We start from the raw sequence: 15,518 nt of genomic DNA on the forward strand, positions 1-15,518 counted from the left end.
ATCTAGCCCAACCCCCTGCTCAGGCAGGAGACCCTATACCATTTCAGACAGATGGCTGTCCAGTCTCTTCTTAAAAACCTCCAGTGATGCAGCACCCACAGCCTTGTTCCATTGAATTAGAATTAGAGTAATAGAGTTGGAAGGGACCTTGGAGGTCATCTAGTCCAACCCCCCCCCCCAAGCAGGAGACCCTGCCTACACCATTTCAGACAGATGGTTGTCCAACCTCTTCTTAAAAACCTCCAGTGTTGGAACACCCACAACTTCTGGAGGCAAGTCGTTCCACTGGTTAATTTCTAACCATCTCGGCTGCTTCTTTCCTTGACTAGTTTCCATCCCTTGCTTCTTATCCTGCCTTCAGGTGCTTCATAACACGGGTAGTCCTCGACTTACGACCACTATTAATCCCAAAGTTTATGTTGCTAAGGGGGAGAAATTTGTTAAATGAGTTTGGCCCCATTTTATGACTTTCGTTAAGTGAATCACTGCAGTTGTTAGATTAGTAACCCGGTCGTGAAATGATCCATTGACTTTGCTTGTGAGAAGGTCACAAAAGGGGATCACAGGACCCCGGGACACTGCGACCATCATAAATGAGTCCGCTGCCAAGCGTTTGAATATAAATCAGGTGACCATGCAACAGTCAGTAAGTCTGAAAAATGGTCGTAAGTCACTCAGCTGGCTTTGAGCTCCAATTAAAAGCTTAAAATTCCTTTATTTACTGGAGGGCTCATTGTCTGTGGATCCACAAGAACCAATTGCTTGGGCACTTGATCACTGCCCTGACCCTAGGCCAGGGGTAGGCAATCTTGGCTCTTTTATGACTTGTGGACTTCAACTCCCAGAATTCCTGAGCCAGCATGGCTCAGCATGGGAACCTCTCCCTTTCCCCTCAGCATGGCTGGCTCAGGAATTCTGGGAGTTGAAGTCCACTAGTCATAAAAGAGCCCAGATTGCCTACCCCTGACCCTAGGCAAAAGAGGGAGACATCAATGGCCTGCAGAGAAACTGGGCTGCCCTTTGCTAGACGTGTTCAAAAGGTATTGGGCAGAGAGGGAGTCTGGTCTAGTGGTTAAGTCATCAGGTTAGAAACCAGGAGACGGTGAGTTCTAATCCCGCCTTAGGTATGAAAGCTGGCTGGGTGACTTTGGACCAATCACCAGGACAGTTCTAGTCCTGCCTTAGGCATAAGGGCTGGCTGAGTGATTTTGGAGCAATCAAGAGGAGACGGTGAGTTCTAGTCCTGCCTTAGGCGTGAAAGCCGGCTGGGTGACTTTGGGCCAATCATCAGGAGACAGAGACTCACACAGTTGTTGGAAAAATAGGAAAAAGGAGGATTAAGTATGTTCTCTGCCTTGAGTTGTTTATAAACATAGTAAATAGATAGATCGATAGATCGACAAATAGATAGACAGACAGACAGACAGATGATAGACGCATGGATTGGACTAGATCAGGGGTCCCAACCTGTGGGCTGCTGCGCCTTGGTTTGTGAACACAGGCCAACGCTGCGCCTCGGGGCGCAGAAACAGGACACTGTGCACAAGAACAGGGCAGGGCTAGCGAGTATCATGCAAGTGCTAGTCTCCCCGTTTGCGCCATGGGCATGCTTGAGGTCCCGTGCGTATACCCGCACATAAAATGCTTCCCCCTCCCTTTTCCTCTGGTCTACCAACCAAGAAAGATTGGTGACCTCTGGACTAGATGACCTCGAGGGACCTCCCCCACTCTAGGATTTAACAAAATCCCATTTTCTTCCAGGCAATGTAAAACTGCAGCCTTTAATTGAGGCACTAGAATCAAGCAATTATTTTCTCTGGAGTTTTTAATTAAACAGAAGGAGCACACTGCTTTATGGCTGCTCTGGCATTTAATCCTGTAGGTCTCGGTGGCTGTTTTATCGTCTTGCGGTTTTATTACCATATTTATTTATCTCTTTTCCTTTGTAGTTCCTGCGTGTGTGTGCGTGTGGGCCTACGTGTGTATTTAAAAATTATGATCTTGTGGATTGCCTTATAAATCTACCCCGTGCGCTATAAAGCTTGGAGATTAAAAGTTTTGTGGAATAAATCAGTTTTGCCTGGCACAAAGAGCACAGCTGAAAAATGGAGGAGAAAAATTAAATGCTTGGATGTTACCCAAGAGAGCAAGGCTGGGATCGCCCATCAAACTGCGTTTAAACCTTGGTTTGTTGAACAAGCAGCAATGAGTTGGCTTGACTCAATGGGCAAAAAAAGATCCACCACAGGACGAGGTTCCTTTCCATGTGAACAAATTGCCGGATGGATTTCCGCCTGCTTCCGTTTGAGACTAGAAAGGTATACAAGAAGTCCTCAATTTAGGACCAGAATTGAGCCCAACATTTATGTTGTTAAGCGAGACATTTGTTAAGTGAGTTTGGCTCCATTTTACAACCTTTCTTGCACAGTTGTCAAGTGAATCACTGCAGTTGTTAAGTGAGTCACACGGTCATGAAGTGAATCCGGCTTCCCCATTGACTTTGCTCGTCAGAAGATTGCAAAAGGGGATCACGTGACCCCGGGACACTGCAACGGTCATAAATACGAGTCAGTTGCCAAGCGTCTGAATTTTGATCATGTTGACCACAGGGATGCTGCAACAGTCATAAGTGTGAAAAAAGGACATACGTCACTTTTTTCACTGCCGTTGTAACTTCGAACGGTCCTTAAATTGTAATTGAGGACTATGGTCATTAAGTTGTAAGTCAAGGACTACCTCTATTCCTTCCTCCTCCTATTCTTCCCTAACAACAACCCTGTGATGTGGGCTGGGCTGAATGAGAGGGATTAATATGTGTGCTGATAAGCTTGTTCCTGAAGCACTGAAATTTCCTTGCGAGATGGAGAATTCTGGGAGTTGAAGTCCACACATCTTAAAGCTGCTGAGGTTGAGGAACACTGCTTTGAACCAGGGGTCTCCAAAGATGGCCACTTTAAGACGGGTAGACTCCCAGAATTCCTCAGCCAGCTGTGTGGTCTTACATTTCCAAAATTCCTCAGCTACCAGATGGACTTTAACTCCCAGAATTCCTCAGCAGCATGTGGACTTCAATTCCCAGAATTCCTCTGCCAGCATGCGGACTACAACTCCCAGAATTCCTCAGCCATCATGTGGACTACCAGAATTCCTCAGCCGACAGGTGAACTTCCAACTCCCAGAATTCCTCAGCCAGCATGTGGACTCAAACTCCCAGAATTCCTCAGCTAGTATGTGGACTTCAACTCCCAGAATTCCTCAGCCACAATGTAGACTTTAACTCCCAGAATTCCTTAGCCATCATGTGGACTTCAACTCCCAGAATTTCTCAGCCAGCATGTGGACTTTAATTCCCAGAATTCCTCCGCCAGCATGTGGATTTCAACTCCCAGAATTCCTCTGCCGGCATGTGGACTTCAACTCCCAAAATTCCTCAGCCACCATGTAGACTTTAACTCCCAGAATTCCTTAGCCATCATGTGGACTTCAACTCCCAGAATTCCTCAGCCAACATGTGGACTTCAATTCCCAGAATTCCTCCGCCAGCATGTGGATTTCAACTCCCAGAATTCCTCTGCCGGCATGTGGACTTCAACTCCCAAAATTCCTCAGCCATCATGTGGACTTCAACTCCCAGAATTCCTCAGCCACCATGTAGACTTTAACTCCCAGAATTCCTTAGCCCTCATGTGGACTTCAACTCCCAGAATTCCTCAGCAACCATGTGGACTTCAACTCCCAGAATTCCTCAGCCACCATGTGGACCAACTCCCAGAATTCCTCCACCCGCATGGCTGGCAGAGGAATTCTGGGAGTTGAAGTCCACACATCTTGACGTGACCAAGTTTGGGGACCCTCGTGCTCTAAACTGTACTCACGTTTTCACATAGGGATCGGAGTAACCGTTGGCATCCATGGCAGCCAAGTGGGCACAGCGGACGATGCCGACCAGCAGGCCCTGTTTTTGAGAACTGTATTTCAAGGAAACAAGGATCCGGCCACGTTCCTCCAACGACTTGTCTTCCATTTTGTCCATCTGTGAACAGAGAAGGAAACAAAATGGCTCAGGCCCAAATTTCTGCCTGGAAGCCCAACATCCAAGAAGAGATGATCTCCCAAGAGCAAAATACGATACAAAAGAGATGTTGAAAGAGGGCAAAGAGCAACAAAGATTAGAGGCCCGGAGGCTAAAATGTACGAAGAGCGGTTGTGGGAACTGGGCCTGTCTAATCTAGCGGAAAGAAAAACTAGGGGTGACATAATAGCAGTGTTCCAATATTTGGGGGGCTGCCACAAAGAAGATGGGGTTGGCTAATTTTCCAAAGCACAAGAAATAATAATAATAATAATAATCATCATCATCATCATCATCATCCCCCAGTGAGGCACTACCTTGACGTGGTTGTGGGGCTTGTGTACTCTGAGGAAGATGAGAGCTATGCCAGAGGTTCAACCATACTGGACAGGTCTCATCAGAGGAGTCAGACAAAGAGTGTCTCTCCCATAAAAAATATGGTGAGACGTAAATTACAGAATGCCATACCGGCTCGGACGTCGCCCGGGTTAACAAGGTCCGCACTAGATATTGGAGTTCCTGGATATCTGGTGAAAAATGGGTTACAGGACTCAGGACTGTTGGCTGAGCAACCAGGGCCAGCAGCTGCAGAACTACTGGAAGAAAAGGTGTTTACCCGTCGCAGATACACAGTGATTGAAAACAAAGAAATAATGATCTGTTACTACAGATCAAGTCCAACAAGACGAGGAGGAACTGCTTCCATCCTGCGACGATACCTGTAATACCATCAAACATCCACATCTGCCTATCCCAGGTCCTGGGTAAGGACTCGATAGGTAGACAAAATGCCAAATCCAGTCTGAACATCTGGCTGACTGTGCGATGATTGATAATAATAATAATAATAAAATAAAAAATATATATACAACACTGTCCGTATATATAGCCAAGATATTGTAATGGAGTTTGGCTTGGACAAATGTGCCACACTTACTATCAAACAAGGAAAAATAATGAAAACTGAAGGAATCAAGATGCCACACGAAAATAACATTAAGAGTCTGGATGAGGAAGAGTACTACAAATACTTGGGTATCCTTCAAGCTGACAACATCAAGCACACTGAAGTCAAGAAAAAGATTAGAGGTGAATACATCAAGAGAGTGAAGAAGATCTTAAAGTCCAAACTCAATGGAGGAAATACCATAAAGGCAATCAACACCTGGGCAATCCCAGTCATTAGGTACACAGCTGGAATAGTGGACTGGACTCAAGCAGAACTAAAAGCAATGGATAGGCAGACCAGAAAAATAATGACAATGAATCATGCCCTTCATCCATGCAGTGACATTGACAGACTTTATCTACCAAGGCAAATAGGTGGGCGTGGAATGCTACAAGTACATCAGATGGTTGAAGAAGAAAAAATGGCTTTGGAAGAATATCTGAAGAACAATGATGAAGATGCACTGAAATTAGTATATCAGGAAGGCTTACTAACTACTGGAGAGACCAAACTGGCCTACAAGAAAGACCAAATGAAGAACAGAATAGAGGCATGGGAAGACAAAGCACTACATGGCCAATACATGAAAAAAATAGCTGGGAAAGCAGATAATAATAAAACCTGGCAATGGCTAAGAGCAGGAAAATTGAAGAAAGAGACCGAGGGACTAATTCTGGCTGCACAAGACCAAGCCTTAAGGACAAATGCATACAAAGTCAAAATTGAGAAGACAGCAACAGACAGTAAGTGCCGCCTATGCAAAGAAGCTGAAGAAACAGTGGACCACTTGGTAAGCTGTTGCAAGAAGATTGCACAGACTGACTACAAGCAGCGGCATGACAAAGTAGCAACAATGGTGCATTGGAAGATCTGCAAAAAATATCATTTGCCTGTAAGCAAAAACTGGTGGGATCATAAAATAGAGAAAGTCATAGAAAATGATAAAATTAAACTGCTCTGGGACTTCAGAATTCAAACAGACAAGCACCTGCAACATAACACCCCAGACTTAACAATTGTCGATAAGAAAGACAAAAAAGTCTGGATAGTGGACGTGGCAGTGCCTGGAGACAGCAGAATAGACGAGAAAGAACTGGAGAAGATAACAAAATACAAAGACCTACAAATAGAAATAGAAAGACTGTGGCAAAAGCAAGCAAGGGTAGTACCAATAGTCATAGGCTCCTTGGGTGCAATCCCAAAACAACTGGAGCACCACTTGAACACCATTGGCATTGACAAATTCGCTATTAGTCAATTGCAAAAGGCGGCCTTGCTAGGAACTGCTTCCATCCTGCGACGATATCTGTAATACCATCAAACATCCACATCTGCCTATCCCAGGTCCTGGGTAAGGACTGGATAGGTAGACAAAATGCCAAATCCAGTCTGAACATCTGGCTGACTGTGCGATGATCCATAATAATAATAAAAATTGGAAGGGACCTTGAAGGTCATCTAGTCCAACCCCCAACCCTATACCATTTTGGACAAATGGCTGTCCAGTCTCTTCTTAAAAACTTCCAGTGTTGGAGCATTTACTGCTTCTGGAGGCAGATTGTTCCACTGGTTAATTGTTCTAACTGTCAGGAAGTTTCTCCTTAGTTCTAGGTTGCTTCTCTCCTTGATGAGCTTCCATCCGTTGTTTCTTGTCCTGCCTTCAGGCGCTTTGGAGAATAGCTTGATTCCCTCTTCTTTGGGGCAGCCCCTGAGATACTGGAAGACTGCTATCATGTCCCCCCTCGTCCTTCTCTTCATTAAACTAGACATTCCCAATTCCAGCAACCGTTCCTTGTATGTTTTAGCCTCCAGTCCCCTGATCATCTTTGTTGCTCTTCTCTGTACTCTTTCTAGAGTCTCAACATCTTTTTTACATCGTGGTGACCAAAACTGGATACTTTCTCAAATTACATTTCTGCTCTGATATAACTTAAGAACTGTACTAGCTGAAATATGAGATAGTAGACATTAAGAGAAAAAGAGAGGAAGTATTTGATGTTGAAACAAGAGAAATTTTGGTTACTAAATTTAAGACATTTGGAAATTAGTAGAAAATAAGAATGTCATACTGTATTATTCATTAGATGATGTAAGATGATGAGAAATAGAATATATTCCAATAGGTAAGACGTATATTCCTGAATATTAGATTTCGTGACGAATTGTGATAAAGGGAACTTCGGTTACTTAAAACTTGGACATTGTAAATATTAAATCTTAAATTTAAATATTAATGGGAAACTAAAAATTGGGAAAAACTAATAAGGACATTGATTGCCCATCAAGACTGAATGTTAAAATAACCAGGATATGTATAAGCTAAAAATTATTGATAAATGTAAGAATGTTATTTTTATTTAATTGATATAATAAGAATTATATTAGTTTAAACATGAGACAGAAAATACGAAGGGGAAAAGAGAGGAAATATTTAATGTGATAGTTTGAGACTTGTACCAAAGATACTTGTGTGTCATTGAATTATCGATTAACTCAGCTGCCATATTGCTTTTTAAATATTTAAATGTAAAATTAGAAAATCAATAAAACTTTTTTTTAAAAAAAGTGCGGACTATCTGTACTACTTTTATTATAGGGCCACAATAACAGAATGTTGCAAACAGCACCTCCCGCTCCCGGCCTTTTGTGTTCAAGAGAACTAGAGAGGGTTAAAATATATGGTGCTTTCTCAAATTACATTTCTGCTCTGGACTCAAATTTCTTTTTTCTGACCCTAGTTCTGCTTGCATTCTTCCTGTTCCTCCAGGTCAGGAGTCCCCAATCCCCGAGGCATGCCAGCAACTGGTCCCCACAAACAAGCAAAGCCCCATCCGCGAGATGCAGGCAGCACACAAAACCACGCACCCTCTGGTCCGTGGAAAAACCTCCGAGGTGCCGCAGCAGTTAGAGTGCAGTACTGCAGGCCACTTTAGCTGACTGTGTTCAGCAGGTCAGCGGTTCAAATCTCACCGGCTCAAGGTTGATTCAGCCTTCCATCCTTCCGGGGTAGGTAAAATGAGGACCCAGATTGTTGGGGGCAATGTAAAATATATATATACATTGCTTACTGGTGTACACCGCTTAGAGAGTGCTTGCACTTAAAGCGGTATATAAGTCTCATAAATAAATAAATAAATAAACTGGTCCCTGGTGCCCAAATGATTGGGGTCCTCTGCTCCAGGTTATTCCCACAGACCATTACATCTGGGTACTGTCCAGCCAACCATCTTGGCAGGCCTTCTGCAGGTCCCACCATCAGCAAGCGGGCTGCCCACTCTTCTCTCCTCTAGGCTGAGCTACTGCAACGCACTCTCCCTGGGGCACCCCTTGAAGACCCCCTGAAAACGACAACTGATAAGAGCATCTGGCTTTCCATCCCCCATTGACTCTGCTTGTCAAAAGGTCCCCAGAAGGTGATCACAGGAGCCCGGGATGCTGTCACTGTGATAAATGTGAGTCCAAATTTTGATCGCGAGACCGTAGGGTTGCTGCAAGCGGTCGCCAGTGTGAAAAACAGTCATAAGTCACTTCTTGGAGTGCTATGGTAGCTTCAAATGGCCACTAAACAAACGACTTGTAAGGCAAAAAATCAGGATTCTGGTAACCCCTTTTCCCATTCAGAGATTTTATTCCGAAGAAAAAGTCCTTTTCTTCTCTGATTTTACTTGATTCTGAAGAAACGGGGGGGAAGGCACGGCTGTCAATAAAATAAAAATAAAATAAAAAGGGAGAGTAATTAGTAGCTCGGCGGGAAAGCAGGATTCTGGACCTGGGTGAGAAAGTAAGTCAGTTGAATTTCAGCCGGCTGAGAAGAGACTTAAGAGCAGAGGGGCTGTCCAGGGGCTTTGCGGATGCAATTGGGGTTTTGTAAAAGTGACCTGCTTAATTTGAATTTGGAAAATGGGGGGGGGGGGAGAAGAAGAGGCTCTTGGATCAAGGCAGGGAGACACTCATCCTTCCAGCCATCAGCCTGAGACTAGAGAAAAAGCAATCTTCTTACGCTTAAGTCCCACGGAGAGCGTTTCTCTCCATCTCTGGCCTCCCACACATATTTCTCTGCAATTGCTCATCAAGAACTCTTGAGCAGTTTCCACAATTTCATTTCGTTTCGTTTCATCTTCCTTCCTTCCTTCCTTCCTTCCTTCCTTCCTTCCTTCCTTCCTTCCTTCCTTCCTTCCTTCCTTTATTCTTTTCTTTCTTTCCAAGTACCTCCATCTCTTGTTTTCTCTTTCTCTCCTTCCTTCCCTCCTTCTTTCTTCCTTCCCTCCTTCTTTCTCCTCCCTCCCTCCTTCCCTTCCACTTTCCTTCTTTCTTTCTCTCCTTTCTTTCTCTTTCCTATCCTACCTTGTTTCCTTCTTTTATTTATTTCTTTTTTCCTTCCTTCCTTTTTTCTTTTCCTCCCTTTCTTCCTCCCTCCCTTCTTTTCTTTTCTCCCTTCCTTCCTTACTCCCCCTTTTCCTTCCTTCCTTTTTTCTCTTTTCCTCCCTTTCTCCCTCTCTCCCTCCCTTCTTTTTCTTTCTTTCCTTCCTTCCTTCCTTCCTTTATTCTTTTCTTTCTTTCCAAATATCTCCACCTCGTTTTCTCTTTCTCTCCTTCCTTCCCTCTTCTTTTTCTTCCTTCCTTCCTTCCCTCCCTCCTTCTTTCTCCTCCCTCCCTCCCTCCTTCCCTTCCACTTTCCTTCTTTCTTTCTCTCCTTCTTTCTTTCTCTTTCCTATCCTACCTTGTTTCCTTCTTTTATTTCTTTCTTTTTTCCTTCCTTCCTTTTTTCTTTTCCTTTCTTCCTCCCTCCCTTCTTTTCTTTTCTCCCTTCCTTCCTTACTCCCTTTTCCTTCCTTCCTTTTTTCTCTTTTCCTCCCTTTCTCCCTCTCTCCCTCCCTTCTTTTTCTTTCCTTCCTTCCTTCCTTCCTTTATTCTTTTCTTTCTTTCCAAGTACCTCCACCTCGTTTTCTCTTTCTCTCCTTCCTTCCCTCTTCTTTTTCTTCCTTCCTTCCTTCCTTCCTTCCCTCCCTCCTTCTTTCTCCTCCCTCCCTCCTTCCCTTCCACTTTCCTTCTTTCTTTCTTTCCTTCTTTCTTTCTTTCTCTTTCCTATCCTACCTTGTTTCCTTCTTTTATTTCTTTCTTTTTTCCTTCCTTCCTTCCTTTTTTCTTTTCCTCCCTTTCTTCCTCCCTCACTTTTCTTTTCTCCTTTCTTCCTCACTCCCCCCTTTTCCTTCCTTCCTATTTTCTCTTTTCCTCCCTTTCTCCCTCTCTCTATCCCTCCCTTCTTTTTCCTTCCTTCCTTCCTTCCTTCCTTCCTTCCTTCCTTCCTTCCTTCCTTCCTCCCTCCCTCCCTCCCTTCTTCCATTTGGGACTAGTGTTTCTCAACCTTAGAAACTTGAAGCAGCGTGGACTTCAGCTCCCAGAATCCCCCAGCCAGCAAGGAATGGAAATTCTGGGGATCTAAATCCACACAGGATGGAAGGTGTGGAAACACTTGAGTTCAATTTTGCAGGGCCCAAAATGGCTGGAAAACCTGGTCAGTAGCAAATTATGAAAGAGCAAGTGGAGAACTGTTAGAAGGAAGGGAAGCCTACACAGCAGCACCTGAGGGAGTCTGCAGAGGGAAGAGGGTCAAAAAAGTCAAGATGGCAATGGGGGCTGGGCATATGAAATCCTGTCATTGTTTTTTTTTTAAGAAGGTTGCACAAGTGCCAGGACTACTAGTAAGGGCTGGAACTGGTCAGAAAATAGAGAATGCAAGAAATCATAAATAAATGTCTTTTTTTTCCCTTTTTTTCTACTTTCCCAGGACTCAGCTATGTTTTCTTTGATTTTAATTTTTTTTTCTTTGTTGGTTTCCCCTACACTCCCCACCCTCCCCGCACTGACCAGATTGTTATTTTTGACTTATTTGGACCGTTGGTGTTTATTAACTTGCTACAGATAGTCCTCGACTTACTAATCCACAATGGGGATTAGAATTTGTATTGCTACACAAAGCAGTTAAATCAATGTTTCTCAACCTTGACAATTTTAAGGCACGTGGACTTCAACTCCCAGAATTCCACAGCCAGCAATGCTGGCTGTGGAATTCTGGGAGTTGAAGTCCACGTGCCTTAAAATTGTCAAGGTTGAGAAACACTGAGTTAAGTCAAGCCGTGCCTGATTTTGTGACCTTATTTGCTATGGTTGTTAAGCGAATCATGTGGTCGTTAAGCGAACCTGGCTTCCCCCTTTGACTTTGCTTCTTGGAAGCTGCCTGGGAAGGTTGTCAATGGGCATCACATGACCCTGGGATGCTGAGACCCTTATAAATACATGCTGGTTGCCAAGCGCCCAAATTGTGATCACATGATCCCTGGATCACATGTGGGGAGGCTGCAACGGTCGTAAGTACAAGCTTCAGTCATAAGCCTCCTTTTTCAGTGCTGTCGTAACTTGGAACGGTCACTAAACGAAATGGCTGTAAATCGAGGACTACCTGTATAGCAATCAGAATACAGAATATAGAAAAACAGAGTCGGAAGGGACCTTGGAGGTCATCTAGTCCAACCCCCTGCTCAGGCAGGAAAAATTATACCATTTCAGACAAATGGCTGTCCAATCTCTTCTTAAAAACCTCTAGAGTTGAAGCAGCCACAATATCTGGAGGCAAGTTGTTCCACTGGTTAATTGTTCTAACTGTCAGAAATACAGAATAACAAGAGTTGGACGGGACCTTGGAGGTCATCTAGTCCAACCCCCTGCTCAGGCAGGAAACCCTATACCATTTCAGACAAATCGTTGTCCAATCTCTTCTTAAAAACCTCTAGAGTTGAAGCAGCCACAATATCTGGAGGCAAGTTGTTCCACTGGTTAATTGTTCTAACTGTCAGAAATACAGAATAACAAGAGTTGGACGGGACCTTGGAGGTCATCTAGTCCAACCCCCTGCTCAGGCAGGAAACCCTATACCATTTCAGACAAATCGTTGTCCAGTGTCTTCTTAAAAACCTCCAATGTTGAAGCAGCCACAATATCTGGAGGCAGGTTGTTCCACTGGTTAATTGTTCTGTCAGAAATACAGAATACAGAATAACATGAGTTGGACGGGACCTTAGAGGTCTTCTAATCCAACCCCCTGCTCAGGCAGGAAACTCTATATACCATTTCAGACAAATGGCTATCCAGTCTCTTCTTAAAGACCTTTAGTGTTGAAGCACCCACAATATCTGGAGGCAAGTTGTTCCACTGGTTAATTGTTCTAACTGTCAGAAATGCAGAATACAGAATAACATGAGTTGGACGGCACCTTGGAGGTCATCTAGTCCAACCCCCTGCTCAGGCAGGAAACCCGACACCATTTCAGACAAATGGCTGTCCAGTCTCTACTTAAAACACTTCACATGCTGGAACATTCACAACTTCTGCAGGCAAGGAGTTCCCCTTTTCACTGTCACTCACCGGAAGCTGTTTCTCCAGGCAAATGTTGAATTTCTTAGTCTGGTTGGGCTTCAGTTTCTTCAGAGGGATCCTCGTTTCGCCAATAAACTCGTTGTGGCGGAATTTGTCTTCGTCGCAAACCGAGATTCTGAAAGGCACCCAAGAGGAGACGGGAGATGGATGAACAAGGCAACAATCGGGCAGCACAAAGGGTTAGTAAGAGCGTCAATTCAGCATAACCTCTTCCTAACGCAGCATTAGCAATGGCTTAACCTGGATGGTTCACAGCAGGGATGTGAAACGATTTGAGCTGTGAAATCAAGAGAAGGAGGAGCCCGGGGTGGGACTAGAAGACCTCCGAGGCACGTTCCAATTCTGTTATTCTGAAATTAACCCTTTAATCTTTTACAACTTCACTGGTAAATCTTGTCTAAGCCATTGTTGCTCACGTTGTGTCGTGGAATGTAGTCTAGACTCCGAGGAAGAAAAAAGTTCTTTTTCAAGAAGCAACGAGACAACATATAGGTAGACCTTGACTTACGACCAAAACTCAGCCCGAAATTTCCATTGCTACGCGAGACAGTTGTTAAGTGAGTTTTGCCCCATTTTATGACCTTGCTTGCCACCGTCATTAAGTGAATCGCTGCAGTTGATAAGTTAGTCACACGGTTGTTAAGCGAATCTGGCTTCCCCCATTGACTTTGCTCGTCAGAAAGGGATCACGTCACCCCGGGACATTGCAACCGACATACATATGAGCCAGTTGCCCAGAGTCTGAATTTTGATCGCGTGACTGCAACGGTCGTAAAGTGTGAAAAACAGTCATAAGTCACTTTTTTCAGTGCGGTTTTAAATGGTCACTAAACAAGTGGTTGTAAGTCAAGGATGGCCTGTATTACTAAATTACAGGATCTTTCTCTGCTAACGAATGGAAAATTGCTGGAAACGTCCCTTCGCGGTCGCCAATTTGATGTGTTTGTGGTTCGTGTTTGTATATATGTGTGCGTGTGAGAATCTCCCCTGTGCACACACTGTCTCTCTCGCTGGTGTACGTGGAAATAATGCTTCAAACAGGGGCCGTGTCAAAACGTATCTTAATTACAGCCTCCCAACGCAGCTATTGTTTTTCCCCAATGAGCTAAAACTGCAGAAGAGAAAACTCAGCATAATTAGGGATGATTAAATGTGACATCCCGTTCAGCAGATGTGTGTGGGGGGGAAGGCCTTGCCTTGGAAGGGAATGCAGAATCTGCAGTGGCCATCTGGTTTTTGAAGGATGGAATGGAATGGAATGGAATGATATAGAATAGAATAGAATAGAATAGAAAATATGGAATGGAATGGAATGGAATAGAATAGAAAATATGGAATGGAATGGAATGGAATAGAATAGAATAGAAAATATGGAATAGAATGGAATAGAATAGAATAGAATAGAATAGAATAGAATAGAATAGAATAGAAAATATGGAATGGAATGGAATGGAATGGAATGGAATAGAATAGAATAGTTGGAAGGGACCTTGGAGGTCGTCTAGTCCAACCCCCTGCTCAAGAAGGAGACCCCATATCATTTTAGACAAGTGGTTGTCCAGTCCCTTCTTGAAAACCTCCAGTGTTGGAGCACTCACAACTTCTGGAGGCAGGTTGTTCCACTGGTTAATTGTTCTAACTGTCAGGAAATTCCTCCTTAGTTCTAGGTTGCTTCTCTCCTTGATTAGTTTCCATGCAGTACTTCTTGTCCTGCTTGCAAACAGCCAATAGGAGAAGGTAGTAGGAAAGATGAGAAAGACAATAATAATACAGTCCTAATACATGGATAAATATCCATGCAGAGTAACAATAGACCAACAAAGATGATTAGAGGACTGGAGGCTAAATCGTATAAAGAACGGTTGTTGGAATTGGGTATGTCTGGTTTAATGAAGAGAAGGACGAGGGGGGACATGATAGCAGCCTTCCAGTATCTCAGGGGCTGCCCCAAAGAAGAGGCAGTCAAGCTATTCTCCAAAGCGCCTTAAGGCCGGACAAGAAGCAACGGATGGAAACTCATCAAGGAGAGAAGCAACCTAGAACTAAGGAGAAACTTCGTGACAGTGAGAACAATTAACCAGTGGAACCACCTGCCTCCAGAAACGGTGAATGCTCCAACACTGGAAGTTTTTAAGAAGAGACTGGACAGCCGTTTGTCCGAAATGGTATAGGGTTTCCTGCCTGAGCAGGGGGTTGGAATAGATGACCTCCAAGGTCCCTTCCAACTATATTATTATTATTATTATTATTATTATTATTATTATTATTATTATTATTATTATTACCCTTAGATATAAGACAGTGCTGTGGGAATTAGGTGTTTAGCAGAGTGATTTCTGTGTGTCTAGGTATTTTGGTATGCAATGCCCTGTAGCGGATGTCCTGAGGTGAAACCGTTTGCATTCCTTAGACACAGAATGTGGTTTGTGGGTAACAGAGAAATTAGTATTCAGAGCTTGAGCTGGCTAAGTAGCTTTCTTGCCTGGAAAAATAGCAGAATGCAAATTAAGAATTCTCTTTAGCAGTGTTTTTAACCTTGCCAAGGTTAAGATGGGTGGAGTTCAAGTCCCAGAATCCCCCAGCCAGCATGCTTAAAGACAGATGGACTTCAACTCCCAGAATTCCCCAGCCAGCATGCTTTAAGAGGGGTGGACTTCCATTCCCAGAATTCCCCAGCCAGCATGCTTTAAGAGGGGTGGACTTCAACTCCCAGAATTCCCCAGCCACCATGCTTAAAGATGGGTGGACTTCCACTCCCAGAATTCCCCAGCCAGCATGCTTTAAGAGGGGTAGATGTCCACTCCCAGAATTCCCCAGCCAGCATGCTTTAAGATGGGTGGACCTCAACTCCCAGAATTCCCCAGCCAGCATGCTTAAAGACAGATGGACTTCAACTCCCAGAATTCCCCAGCCAGCATACTTTAAGATGCTCTGCTTTAGCCAGGGTTGGGCTTGAGGACCTCAAGGTACCCTCCAATTCAATGCAGAGGCATGTTACCCCCCCTGAACCCCCTCCAGCTTTATTATTCAGCCACAATGTCTCAGAAAACAAGCTATTTATCA

The 15,518-nt window shown here is 44.0% G+C and overlaps 1 protein-coding gene across 1 annotated transcript in view; it reads right to left on the reverse strand.

Moving 5' to 3' along the window:
• The window catches only part of LOC120297976 (double C2-like domain-containing protein beta), a 202,759-nt gene that overhangs the window by 7,984 nt on the left and 179,257 nt on the right, over nucleotides 1-15,518 (reverse strand). Inside the window, exons 13-14 of the mRNA XM_039321257.1 lie at nucleotides 12,444-12,570; nucleotides 3,876-4,033 (exon numbers count right to left, since the gene is read on the reverse strand). Coding sequence (XP_039177191.1) covers nucleotides 3,876-4,033; nucleotides 12,444-12,570 — 285 coding nt within the window. The remainder of the gene's footprint in view (nucleotides 1-3,875; nucleotides 4,034-12,443; nucleotides 12,571-15,518) is intronic.

Source organism: Crotalus tigris, unplaced genomic scaffold (assembly GCF_016545835.1).
Source record: "Crotalus tigris isolate CLP2741 ecotype Arizona unplaced genomic scaffold, ASM1654583v1 scf7180000023723.778456, whole genome shotgun sequence".
In the NCBI taxonomy this organism is placed as follows: Eukaryota; Metazoa; Chordata; class Lepidosauria; order Squamata; family Viperidae; genus Crotalus; species Crotalus tigris.